Source organism: Pelophylax lessonae, assembly GCF_965119305.1.
Source record: "Pelophylax lessonae genome assembly, chromosome: 2".
NCBI lineage: Eukaryota > Metazoa > Chordata > Amphibia > Anura > Ranidae > Pelophylax > Pelophylax lessonae.
Genome location: NC_138769.1, coordinates 172,791,141 through 172,805,167, shown reverse-complemented (window position 1 = coordinate 172,805,167; position 14,027 = coordinate 172,791,141). Strand labels below are relative to the sequence as shown.

The window sequence follows — 14,027 nt, the reverse complement described above, 5'->3', positions numbered from 1 at the left end:
AAATATCTATGACCTCAATATACATTTCCCAATTTATACATTTATAAATACAGATCGTGGCAAAAACATGTTTTTCTTAAAATCTATATTTGTGATCCTTCTTTCTCTCCTTCTGTGCCTTTCCTTTTTTTCCACTTTCTCTTTCTCGCCGGTCATTCTCATCTCACCTGGCAACTAACACCCCACCCTCTGTCATCCTCATCACACCTGACAACCCACTGATACCTCACTAACACTCCACCCCCTGTCATCCTCCATCTTCACCACACCTGGAAACCCACTGATACCTCACTAACACCCCACCCCCTGTCATCCTCATCACACCTGGCAAACCACTCATACCTCAATAACACCCCACCCCCTGCCATCCTCCTCATCACACCTGGCAACCCACTGCAACCTTGCCAACACCCCACCCACTGTCATCCTCATCCTTACACCTGGCAACCCACTGCAACCTTGCCAACACCACACCCCCTGTCACCTTCATCACACCTGGCAGCCCACTGCAACTTTGTAACACCCCACCCCCTGTTTTCCCATCACACCTGGCAACCCACTGCAACCTTGCTAACATCCTACCCCCATCATCCTCATCACACCTGGCACCCCACTGCAACCTTGTAAAACCCCACCCCCTGTTTTCCCATCACACCTGGCAACCCACTGCAACCTTGCTAACATCCTACCCCCATCATCCTCATCACACCTGGCACCCCACTGCAACCTTGTAAAACCTCACCCCGTCATCCTCATAACACCTGGAACCCCACTACATCATTGCTAAAACCCCAACTATTGCACCTGGCAAACCACTGATACCTCAATAACATCCCACCCCGTCATCCTCATCCTCCTCCTCTTCATCACACCTGGCAACCCACTACCCCGTCATCCTCATCCTTACACCTGGCAACCCACTGCAACCTTGCCAACACCCCAACCCCTGTCATCCTCACACCTGGCACCCCACTGCGACCTTGCTAACACATTACCCCCTGTCATCCTCATCACACCTGGCACCCCCTGCAACCCAATACCCCACCCAGTCATCCTCATCACACCTGGCAACCCACTGATACCTTCCTAATACACTACCCCCTGTCATCCTCATTCTCCTTATAACCCACTGCCAGCTTCCAAACATCTGCATTGAGAAAGCAGCTTATTCAAATCTTGAGGACAAGGGTCTCCTTTCCCACAAATGTGTGGTGGCTGGTAATGTGGTCTGTGAAAAGGGGCATATTGAATTATAGAACACTATGTTAATAATAAAGATGCCACCCCAGGTGAATGATTAAGTGTTACTAAACTCAAAACAGTAAAATCAGTCTAAAGCACGCTCGTTATACCCATTGGTGTGGATCCTAAGGTGTTAATCCTCTGCATTATGCAAAAAGGCTGTTCAATCCTGTCTTCTCAAAAAATAACAAAATATTTACAGTCTATGGAGTCAGGCTGCTCAGCTTGGTGTGTATTGCTAGAGAGTTTTCTTGGGAGGGTACATGTGATCATCACAGGGCCAATCAGCACTGTCCAGACATGTTCAGACAGAGAATAAGGGTCTTGAAGCTTGATAGGACAATCGTGGGAGAAATTAAAACTCCTACAAATCGGACAGCACTCACTGATACAAGTTACAAGATTGCTCTGATTGCTATACACAGCTGATAAAAATATCCTTTTTTTTTTTTTTTATTTACTAAAATAATTGCATTTCCATGTTCTATGTACTGTGGGAGACCAGATATAGTGAATGCAGGATCTGGGTTTAGTAACACTTTAATCATGCCGGGAAAGATAATTGCATTATGTATGTGTATGTTAAATAACTAGAACAGCTACTGTTCTTAATTAGGGTTCCCTCCAGAGGTTGCTAGAGGTTCCCTGACTGCCCTTCCATCTTATGGTACCTGCATAGCGCGGGGACAAATATCACTTGGCAACACAAACCGCATGGTATAAAATGATCGTTTCAGCATGCTTTTCACTGACCACACACGTAAGGACTATTTTTCCTCTAATTGGCCACAATGTAAGGGTGTCTTTTTCCAGCACTTAATAAAATGACTGCCAAGGTAAGAGCCATTTCTCCACTGACCGCCAAGGTAAGAGGCATTTCCCCACTGACCGCCAAGGTAAGAGGCATTTCCCCACTGACCGCCAAGGTAAGAGGCATTTCCCCACTGACCGCCAAGGTAAGAGAGGCATTTCCCTAATGACCACCAAGGTAAGAGAGGCATTTCCCTAATGACCACTAAGGTAAGAGAGGCATTTCCCCACTGACCACCAAGGTAAGAGAGGCATTTCCCCACTGACCACCAAGGTAAGAGCGGCATTTCCCTAATGACCACCAAGGTAAGAGAGGCATTTCCCCACTGACCACCAAGGTAAGAGCGGCATTTCCCTAATGACCACCAAGGTAAGAGAGGCATTTCCCTAATGACCACCAAGGTAAGAGAGGCATTTCCCCAATGACCACCAAGGTAAGAGAGGCATTTCCCCACTGACCGCCAAGGTAAGAGAGGCATTTCCCCACTGATCGCCAATGTAGAGAGGCATTTCTCCCCTGACCGCCATGGCAAGAGAGACATTTCTCCTCTGACCACCAATGGTTCTGTTTGATATATTATAATTCCTTTTATTTTAAAATGGTGCGATTGTCACTGAAAATGTTTTTATATAGAGACTTTTTTATTATATAGAGCAGCCTTTTTCAACCTGGGTGCCCAGGCACCCTGGTGTGCCTTGGCAAAATGCCTAAAAATTGAATACAAGCCAGCAGGTGGATCAAGCCTGCCTTTTAGTTACACAAAGCCACAGATTTTCATTATACACCATTACGACTTTCTAGACAATGGTATCCTAAGAACCAATGATGTCATCAGTTGCAAAGGAGGATGTCTGTTGCCTCCACAGCATCCTTGTTTGACCCTCCTCTGCCTATCTCCCTCAGCATTGGGGTCACATTAGCTGACTGGTGGAGAGAAATTGAGGGAGAAGAGAAACATTGGAATACTAGTCAATACCAGTGTGCAAAAGTGTATTTGCTTTGGAAGAAAAAAAATCACCTCTAAAATGTTGGGAGCCCTACATGTTGCTGCATTGTGTGAAACTTTTAGAATTGTTTTTTACATTTTAGAATGGGGTGCCTTGACTGAAAAAAGGTTGAGAAACACTGATATAGAGCTTTAGGTGTTAAAAAAATGCCATATTTTTTAAATTATATCTATACCTTCTTGATCCCATTATTGTACCATGATTGGTCAATATAATTTTTACCACAGATTCCCTAAAACCTGAAATCTATTTCAAGGTTTCCTCAGAGCTAAAAAGATTATTAAATTAAACTATGGCTAAAATGTTTGTGAAATTTGAAGATATTGGTTTGATTGAAAATACTGTGAAAGCAATTTCTGAACATAAACAATTATCTGTATGTACAGGACCTTCTGTACAGTTACATGTCATCTCCCAAGACGCTTCAGAAAAGGAACCTTAGGACCAGAGCATGAAGAAACCGTTTTAGGTCATCATAACATTAAGCTGTTTAAAATGCAATCCCTTTAACCAGGAAATCAATATTTAATTTCCAGGTTTTAACTGAGATACAAGGCATGTATGACAAAAGACAAACAATTCATTATCGTCAACCTATTGCTGATAAGTAGTAGCACCTTTTTAGCATTGAATACAGTGTTGTTCTTGAAGGTTTACAGAAAATGATGGTTTATCAATAAGTGGAAGTTTACAAGCCACTAAATTAACAACAACCAGTGGCCATATATTTCATCTATGGATGTATTTTACTATTACCTATTTCTGATCATCCCACAATAAGGGAATCCTGCAGTGAAGGAATATGTAACCTACCCATGGGTGACTTCTCAATCAGAAAATGTTAATTGCTTGTCTACCATATTGATCAAGTAGTCCTAAATCTTGACTCAAAAAAAAAAATGCAAATTTGCCTTAAGTGGATGCATACTTGTTCTAAATCAGTGCCTTGAGAAATATTGAAAGCAGAGACAATGCTGCAACTAGTGGCAATGACAGCCTATACACTGATCAGCCAAAATATTAGGACGACTGACAGCTAAAGTGAACAACGTTATTGCCTTATAACAGCACCTAAAAGTGGGTGTAACATATTACAGCATATTGCAGCAAGTGAACAGGATGTCCCTGAAGATGGTGCGCTGAAAGCAGAAAAAAAATGGGCATCCCAGTTTGTTGTGTATGGGGCTATGCAGCCACATCCCAGTTACGGTGCCCATTCTGAATCATTACCATGGGCAGAGGAGCATCAGAACTGGGACCACAGAGCAAAAGGCATCTGAAATATCCATACAGCCCAGTCATTTAAAAACTTTAGATGAATTGCAAGAAAAGCTTTACATTTGTCTACAGAGTAATAACAGACATTGTATTCCATTGATCTACAGTTTCCAGGCAACAAGAAAAAAAATGAAATTTTTCCCATTATGCCTCCAAGATTCTGTGTACACAATATTTTTAAGAAGACAAAATATAACCCTAAAAGATTTACTTGTGCAACCAGATTGTACAACAGAATAATAAAGAAATCAAGCTAATCAAAAATGTAACGATAACTGCATATATAAATATTATAATCTATTTTAATACAGCCAGAACACCAAGTTGTTTTGTATGTATAACTTCTTTCTACTGCCCTCCCTTTCCTTGTTCTTTAACCACTGAAAGTACTAAAGTATATACCACTTCATTACCAGGCCACTTTGCAATGCTGTGATTTGACATTTACTCAGTTGTGCAAACCAGTACCCAAATTAATTTTATGTCTTTTTTTTTTTTTGACAGATTGAGCCTTCCTTTGGTGGGGTTTTTAACCACTGTTTTTTTATTACTTTCAAAAACTCAACATTTAAAAAAAATAAATAAATGTTTCATGTGGGGACCCTAAAATATCAGAACAGTATAAACACTCCAAAAATTGTTTAGTTTAGGATATATCATATACAGTCCAGCAGTCAGGACTATGTAATGCATAGTGCACCTTGCAGATTTCGATAGTCAGGGGTTCTTGACCCCTTTTGGTGGTGACCGCTGGCAAGTGGCAATTTAAATGTTGGTGGTCAATGGAGTGTGCCCCCCTAAATGTTGAAAATCAGCAGTGAGTGCCCCAAAACTTTTGGTGGTCAGTGTTGTTTTTTCTCCCCTTATCATTGATGGTAAGTGTGACAGACCCAACCAGGACAGAGGCTTTTGGAGGGTCTGTCACACAGGCTAGCCTCTTGCCTACCGACTATGGGCCCTGGCTTTTAAAGGGAACACTACTCTTTGTGAGGTATATACTAGGGGGAACCTTGGAGTAATGTTACTTTGGATTCAAGTCTCCCCAAGACACACAGACTCTGGGACTCTAGGCTCAGGGTTCCCGTTTAGGGCCTAGCTGCCCCATTACCATTAAAGACTAAGGTGGGCTCAACCACCCGTCTTCCACCATTTGGTAATTGTGCTAACACACCTATTGTCTGCTAGCAAACTATTGGGGGATGTTTTTACACTTGTAATAATGTGTATTGTACTTTGTGAGCTCGAGGCCCGCAAGTCTGACCTGGAATGAGATCCCTGATCACCCAGGTGGTTAGTTGTTTAATTAACTTCATGTTTATAGTGTTAATTATATTTCTGTATACAGTTTCGTTTGCATGTGTGTGAGTATGTAGTGTATAAAAAGCCTGGATTCTTGTTCAATTAACCACTTAAGCCCCGGAAGATTTTACCCCCTTCCTGACGAGGGTTTTTTTTGCGATTTTTTACTGCGTGACTTTAACGGACAATCGCGCGGTCGTGCGACGCTGTACCTAAACAAATTTGACGTCCTTTTTTTCCCACAAACAGAGCTTTCTTTTGGTGGTATTTGATCACCTGTGCGATTTTTACTTTTTGCGCTATAAACAAAAAAAGAGCATAAATTTTGCAAAAACAACAATATTTTTCACATTTTTTTTATATGAAGTGTGTCCCTAGGGGCGTGCTTTTTACTGTGATTGGACATGGCTACTAGTGTAGGAACAGTTATCAATGGTCCTACATAGTAGAACCGTATGATCACCATTCCTACACAGGGGAGAATGACAGGCGGCTTGTTTACATCAGCTGCCTGCCTTTCTCCCTTCACGGAGGACGATTGCGAGTGACCGGCAGTCACACGCACTGACTTCCCAGGGAACGAGCCGGGGCAGGCGCGCGCCTCCGCGGGCGCGCTTTGTCCACTATTGGCTCACAAGGAAGTGACAGGCTAGTGACGTATATATACACGTCACTTTGCCTGGCCGGGGCTGACTGCCGACGTATATAGTCGTGCGGCGGTCGGCAACCGGTTAACAGTTCCAGTTTTGCAGCTAAACGAGTCCCATCTAGTTCTTCGTTGCAATAGGCAGCTAGAATATCTGATATCTATGTTTAGACTAGAGGAAGCGGTATACTGACAGAAGCACTCAAGCGAAGTGTGATATAGTTCCGTCACAGTTAGTATTTCCCCTTTATGGTCAATATGTCACTTTGCTACTCTGTATACCCCACTTTTGTTGGTGGTCAGTGGGAACAATATAAAACTCACAAAAGGAAAAGAAATCAGCAGCAGAGGCAGAAGGCGGAGCTGTTTACATTTGTGTTAACATCTGTGATTGTTGTAATTCAATTCTCAACCATCACAAGGCACAGGGCCACTCTGATTGGCCTCTGTGCATTTTACTTATGATCTGCACTGTCTAAAGACAGCTCAATCATAGGCATTCAAAGGCTGCAATAGCCACCTCCAGTGCGGTTTATAAATGGCACTCCAGAAAATTGAGTGAGCCTACCAGTGGCGTATCATTGATGTGTGCAGGGTTTGTAGTGCACACGGCCCCCCAGGGCAAGAGGACCCACTGTGCCCTAACACACACTGTACACATGGAGTAAGCAAAAGTCAGTCCATAACATTTCTTTGGGCTACATGATTTTGTTTAGAGGGGCACAAGAAGTGGGAGTATTGATGGACTTTTTTTTTTTTTTACTTTCTGGCTGCCAGGCGGAGGCAGCCAGAGCCGCATGTTCCGATACTAATATTATAGTTCTGGCAGCTGAGAGATTTCAGGAGTAGGCGCTTGGCTGCTGGAGCTGTGCTATATGCTCGCAGCTAGTCTTTAGCGTGACTGCTCCCAAGTGCCCCCTGCACTGTTTGTGAAGACTGGGTACAGAAGAGGACAACTTCCTTCCCACAGGTCTTAGTGGAGGTTGGAGTCTGCTGTGTGATCTGCATCTGTCATCTGCAATGAACTCTGTAAAGGAAGGCCTCGTCTGCTGTACCCATTGATTGAAGGTATGTGCAGTGGCGGTTTTAGACATGGGTGAACAGGGCAGCCGCCTGGGGCGGCATTTTTTCATAAAACGTGGGGGGGCGGCATGACAGTATTACCAAACCCCCGGGCCACGGACCGGTACCGGTCCGTGGATCAAATGGTACCGGGCCGCCCGAGGAACTTTGAATAATTTCACTGTGGCAGCCGAGGCGCAGAGCATTGCTCTCCCCCCCCCCCCCGAGTTCCCCATTGTGTGACAATAGCAAATGAAAATTCGCTATTGTCACACTGATCCTCCTCCTGGCCAATCAGGGAGCGGGTCCTCCCGCTTCCTGATTGGCCGAAAGGCAAACCCCACGCCATTGGCCGAGGAGGAGGCGCCGCAGGAGGACTGAGGAGACGCGGGGAATCCGGGGACTGAACTGAAGAGAAGTAAGGTAAGTGCACGGACGGGTCTCGCGGGGGGGGGGGACGCTGGCGCTCTGCATTGAAAGGTGGCACGCTGGCATCTCTACATTGACAGGGGGCAATGCTGTGGCACTCTGCATTTATTGGGGGCAATGCTGTGGCACTCTGCATTTATTGTTATGTTTTCATGTTATTTTTTTTTTTTTTGGGGGGGGGGGGGGGCGCCGGGAGGGAGTCTTGCCCGGGGAGCAATTTAATGTAGAACCGCCACTGGGTATGTGCTTTATAAGTTAGCAGCAGCGAGCAACAGGACAGAATGTCTGTTTACACTGCAGGCTTCCTAGAACTTTGCACACACGGCAGCCTGGGAATGGAGGGGGCAGGGGGAGAGTGAATGTATTTGACCCATAGCTCCTCACTGGCTCCTCCCTGACTTGGCCATCTATCACTACCAATATAGAAGGCTGTAAGGAGTGAGCAGTAGGCTGACACATGAGCAAGTCACTCAGCTTGTCCACTTGACACCGCCTCTTACAGAACACAGGATTTGTACCAGACAGTGGGGTCCAAGAAGCCAAACACAGTATGCTATACCATCTCTGCAGATTGAGGGACAGCCAGGAGTGAAGAAAAATCTGTATTGGGGTCATTTAAGGGAAAAGTCTGTACTAGGACTAGGGAGGGGGCAAGATTTGTTGTACTCTGGCCAGTGTGTTACCTACCTCTGTGCCCTGTGCAATGCACACTCCAGAGCACTGTCTCCTGAGCACACTCTTAAACCCTCTACTCCATACACTCCTCAGCCCAGCAAACAATCAAACTGAGCCCTGTGCCGTGCACACTCCTTACCCCTGTGTTCTGTGTGATATGCAATCCTGAGCCCTGCAGCCTTTGTAATGCAGACTCCTAAGCCCTGTGTGTTGCAGACTCCTGAACCCTGTATTCTGTGCAATGTGTGTGCGTGTGTGTGTGTGTGGGGGGGGGGGGGGTGAGTACCTGCACCTATTCTCTGAGAAAAAAAAAAGCCCTGGGTAGATCTTTTATTGCTGAGCCCAATCCTGGTACTGCAAACAGACTGACATTGGGGCATTGCACTAGGGGACATAGTGACCTGGTGGGGATTGTACTGGGGGAGAGACTGACCTGGTGGGAAAAGCACTGAGGGTCAAACTGACCTTTGGGAGGAGAGGATTGCACAGAGGGGCAGACTGACCTAGAGGAAATTGAGGATGGAAGAATCCGTTACATACTGCTCACAAAAGTGTTGTCAACAGCTGCTGTTTCTATGCAGTCCCTGACTTTTTTATATAAGTTCTTCTGTCTCAGGCAACGTGTTCGCTCTCTATTGTCAGTGTACACAAAATTATTGTGCTGAGTTTTATACATGTCTGAGACTTTTCTTGTGGCTCAGCAATCTATGCATGTTGGGTACAAAAGGCTTTTGGTTTATCTAAACATGCCCCTTTATGCCCCCTTACACTGTTAACGCAAGTCAACCACACTCACTGTTCACCACATACTTCTCTCCTTGGAGCACCCAAGACTGCCCTGGGTCTTTTACAAGTCCCTTGCACAAAGAAACCCATGTCCACACCACACCAGATTTTTTTTTATTTTTATCAAGCAATGGGGCCCAACTTATCTTAACACAGACCCACTGATTTCCTAGAGGTACATGGATGAATACAGGAGAAGTCATGGATGTACAGAATGGTATATGGGAGAGGTATTTCAAATGCCAAAAGCCATAAATGACATCACTCCTATAATCTGGAGATAGAGATTCACAAATATTTAAAATATGGTAGCCAATGCAAACATTTTGATAAATTCTGCCTATCACATGTGATACCACTCAGCCAATTGTGAAGGGACAGAATTCAGAGGAATCCTAAGGCCTCATGCACACTGGACATTTTGCTAACTCTCTTAGACTCCTTTCCTCCTGGCAGCAAAGTTTTGGCAGAAAAAATGCATGATACTTGTAAACCCATGTAACGTGTTTAGGCGCGTCAAGTGCCTGCTTGTTTATCCATTTCATTGCCCAGAATAATTATTGTAGGTTTTAAAAATAGAGTTAGGGTTCCAATTCTGTTCAATTCGGAATTGTCAAAAGCAGTAAAAAGGATACTTACTTCTTCCTCCCTAAACCGAAGCTTTCTCTTTTCCTCTACGGCAGCTCTTTTCTGCTCCTCCCTCAGCCGTTGCTCCTCCAGCTTCTTCCATCGTTCTTCTATCTGTCTCTCATACTGTAGTTTTGCTCTTCTTTCCTTTTCTAATATCTGTTGTTCTCGGACAGCTACAAAACAAATAGAAAGAAAAATATTACATTGCGATTATTTTTATAAATAAAAAGAAAAAGTTGGTTTTGGGCTACTTCCTCATAAAAACTTGCAGAATGTGCTGTGTGGAGCGGTTCGGGTCAGATCCTTCATGGGAAAGCTGTGCAGGGAAGCCACTGGTGACCAGATTAAAGCCCAGTGATGCTTCCTTATGTGTCCCCTGAGCTTTGTCTGTTGACATCACCATATGCAGGAGATGCAAGGGAAACCGACAATCTGCAATAATTTCGTTTTTGGCAGACTGGGAAAGATTTAAAGTGATTACCTGATGACTCCCTTTCCAGAAATCCTCCAGGACGGTCACATAAGAGATAGGCTCCTCCTTCGGCAGGAAACACACGCACAGATGGATTTTAAAAGGCCGCCCACTGGCTGCCCCTCAGTTGTAGAAATATGACCTGGACAGCATAGGCTAACAGCCTGAAACATCTAGCTAACAATTTCCCATTAAATAGGGTGGGAGTCCACCGTCCTGGAGGATTCCTGGAAAATGATTTATCAGGTAATAACTCAGACTTTCCCAAGTCATCCTTCAGGACAGTCACATGAGACCCCAACAATGCATACCTAGGGTGGAACTACTGCTTGCAGGACCTTACGATCAAAGGTCAGATCTTGGGTGGAGACCAGATCAACCCTGTAGTGTCTCAAAAAGGTAGAATCACTGGACCAGGTGGCTGCTCTGCAAATTTGATCAATGGACGCCCCAGCCTTTTCCACCCAGGAAGTAGCTACAGAGCGAGTAGGGTGCGCCTTCACATCTGGATGACTGGTCCGGATTTGGGTCGAGTAGGCTGTTTCTATCGCTATCTTGATCCATCTGTCTATAGAATTTTTGGATGCTGCTTCTCCCTTGTAAGCACCTCCAAATGATATAAAGAGGTTGGACGCCCTTCTAAAAGGTTTAGTGACTTCCAAGTAATGCAAGACGCACCTCCTGACGTCCAGTATATCGAAAACCTCTTCTCCCTGGTTAGAAGGAATCTGGCAAAAAGATGGTAGCACCACTTCTTGTGATCAATGAAAAGCCAATGCGACCTTAGGGAGGAACAGGGGGTCATTTTGAGTACCAGCTTATTTGGTAAGATCGTGAGGAACAATTCCTTTATAGACAGGGCTTGTAACTCACTTACGCGCCTGCCAAAGTGATGGAAACCAGTAACGTTACCTTAAGGGTGAGGTGTTTTAGGGAAGTAACTACAAGAGGTTCAAAAGGGTTCTTGGTGAGGGCCTTGAGCATTAAGGAGAGGTCTCAGGGGGTTTCCCGCAGGCACTTACTGGGACGGGTCCTCTTGATGGATTTTAAAAAGACGTTTAACCAACGGAATATTGTTGACCGGCATGTCGAGAATTACTGATAGGGCTGCTGCCTGGACTTTGAGGGTACTCCTTGCGAGTCCAGCCTCTGCCCCATCCAGGAGGATGTCTAAAATGGTACTAATGCTTTTTAGATTTCCATTTCTGGACCACATGTTGGATGTATATACCTTTCATATTTTGCCGCAAATTTTCCTGGTTACTGGTTTTCTACTTTGAAGTAGGGTATCTACTACCATGGCAAGCACCGTTGAGGATCCAAGCTGCCAGTTTCAAGGTCTGGATTTGGGGGTGATAGGCTCCTGATTGAGATAGTAGTTCGTTTTGGCTCGAAGGTTCCAGGGGTCCTCTTCCACCATCTTTTTCAGAGGAGTGAAACATGCCCTCTTCTGCCAGTAAGGCGCTAAAAGGATCACCCTTATCCCTTCCAGCCAGATCTTCCTGATTGTCCCTGGAATGAGTTGGATTGTTCTGTCCCTAGAGAATCCTTCTCGCTTTTCAAGGAGAAATAATTTGCTACTTTCTTGTTGTTCGCCGTGGCGAACAAGTCCACTTCTGGGGAACCCCATCTTAAGAGAATGCCGAGAAGATCTGGTGGTTCAGCTCCCATTCCCTTGGATCCATCTGTCTGCGACTTAGGAGATCTGCCAGAACGTTGACCGTCCCTTTAATGTGAACAGCTGAAAGGGAGAGCAGATCGGTTTATGTCCAAGATAGTATGTCGTGGGCCACCCTCATGAGAGGTTTTGAGCGCGTGCCCCCCTGGTGGTTGATGTACCCCACCCTCATGACCTTGTCTGACAGTACCTGGATAGGTCTGCCCCTCTATTCTTTCTGGAAGGCGAGCAGGGCTTCCTGTACAGCTGCAAGCTCTCAAGTTGGAAGAAACTGTGTGGAACCAGGCTCCCTGTCTCACGTGGTGGCCTATGTGGGCTCCCCAACTGAAAGAGATTGCGTTCGTGGTGACTCTGACCTGGGATGGGTGGAAGCCAGAGTTTTCCCTTTGTCAGGGAATACTTTAGCCACCAAAAAGAAGAGGGGAGAAGCGCTCTAAGTGCAGACAATTTATTGCAGATAACAAGGCAGGTGATATACACTCACTAGACATGAAGACTGAAAAGCTGTATGTGTCAAAGCAATCCTGCAGCCATCCTCTGGAGGGTGTCCTCTGGTCACAGGAAGCCGTATGCAGTACTGTCACTGGCGGTGGGAGGGAAGAAAGCCGGCTGTCTCCCACAACATCAGCGGTGAGCGGTCAAGCGGCTCGGATCTGCGGTTCCTCCTGATGAAAGAGCGCGCCGGGTGCAGAGGACCCCGCGCATGCTCAGAAACGCGTCGTGCATGCCGTAACACATCGGACAGATCCCACCATCCCTGTGGGTGAGAGTGCCTCCATCCATCACTCGCAACACGGAACCGCAGATCCGAGCCGCTTGACCGCTCACCGCTGATGTTGTGGGAGACAGCCGGCTTTCTTCCCTCCCACCGCCAGTGACAGTACTGCATACGGCTTCCTGTGACCAGAGGACACCCTCCAGAGGATGGCTGCAGGATTGCTTTGACACATACAGCTTTTCAGTCTTCATGTCTAGTGAGTGTATATCACCTGCCTTGTTATCTGCAATAAATTGTCTGCACTTAGAGCGCTTCTCCCCTCTTCTTTTTGTCTATACAGATTCTTCCTCCTCATCTGTGGAAGAGCAGCTCAGTGCCCACGGACTTTATCCCTTTTAGGATCATCAACCTATTTATGGTATCCCATTGTCCCCTATTGTATGGTACCATTTTATGCCTATGTCTATTTGCAGCTACAACCTTTTTTATTGCCTGTGGTTTTTTTTTTTTTTTTTTTCCCTTCCCTCCCCTCCCTCCCTGGATTCAGCTGCTTATTAGTTCTGTTCATCCACCCTTCATATGCTGGAGGTCTTCGTAGCGCTCTGTGTTTTGTTTTTTATGTACTTTAGCCACCAAGCCAGGGACTTTGATAAGGGGAACGGAGATCTCCTCCTCCAATGAGGATGCCTTTCCATCCCAATGGCCTAAGACATGGCACTGCAGTGCTCTCGTGAAGTAGGCCCCATTGAACTACTGGAATGGAAGCCGACATGAGGACCATTCTGTTCTTTCTTGTTTGCTCTGGTTGCAGAGATCAGTTGTTTTGTCGCGTTGGCCAGCTTTGGTACTTTGTCTTCTGGCAAGAAAATCCTTTGGGCAACTGAGTTGATGGTGTAGCCCAAAAATGCCACCAGCTGGGATGGGGTTCTGTTTGATTTTTGTGTGTTGATCTTCCAGCCTAGCGAGGTGAGGAAAGTTTCAGTCGTTTAAAGGTTTGTGAACGCTTCTTCTTTTGTTAGTACCATTTCTGAATGACTCTCATCTACGGTCTATCTGGACCCTCTTCAATCTAAGCGCATGCATTACTTCTGCCACTATTTTTGTAAATATGCAAGGAGCTTATGAAATCCCAAAATGAGAGAGCCTGGTGTTGGAAGGGACAGATCTGCCCTTCCGTACGGATAGCAAACCTTAGAAACCCCTGATGGCTGGGATGAATTCGGGACATGGAGGCAAGTATCCTTCAGGTATAGGGTTACAAGGAAGGCTGCGTCTGGAAGTAAGGATCTGCTCT

At 45.5% G+C, this 14,027-nt stretch overlaps 1 protein-coding gene across 9 annotated transcripts in view; it reads right to left on the bottom strand.

Moving 5' to 3' along the window:
• Positions 1-14,027, bottom strand: part of MAP7D2 (MAP7 domain containing 2) — a 291,288-nt gene that overhangs the window by 126,815 nt on the left and 150,446 nt on the right. For all 9 annotated transcript variants that reach the window (XM_082246120.1, XM_082246124.1, XM_082246125.1 and 6 more), the window contains exon 3: positions 9,875-10,038. In XM_082246120.1, the coding sequence (XP_082102246.1) occupies positions 9,875-10,038 (164 nt within the window). The remainder of the gene's footprint in view (positions 1-9,874; positions 10,039-14,027) is intronic.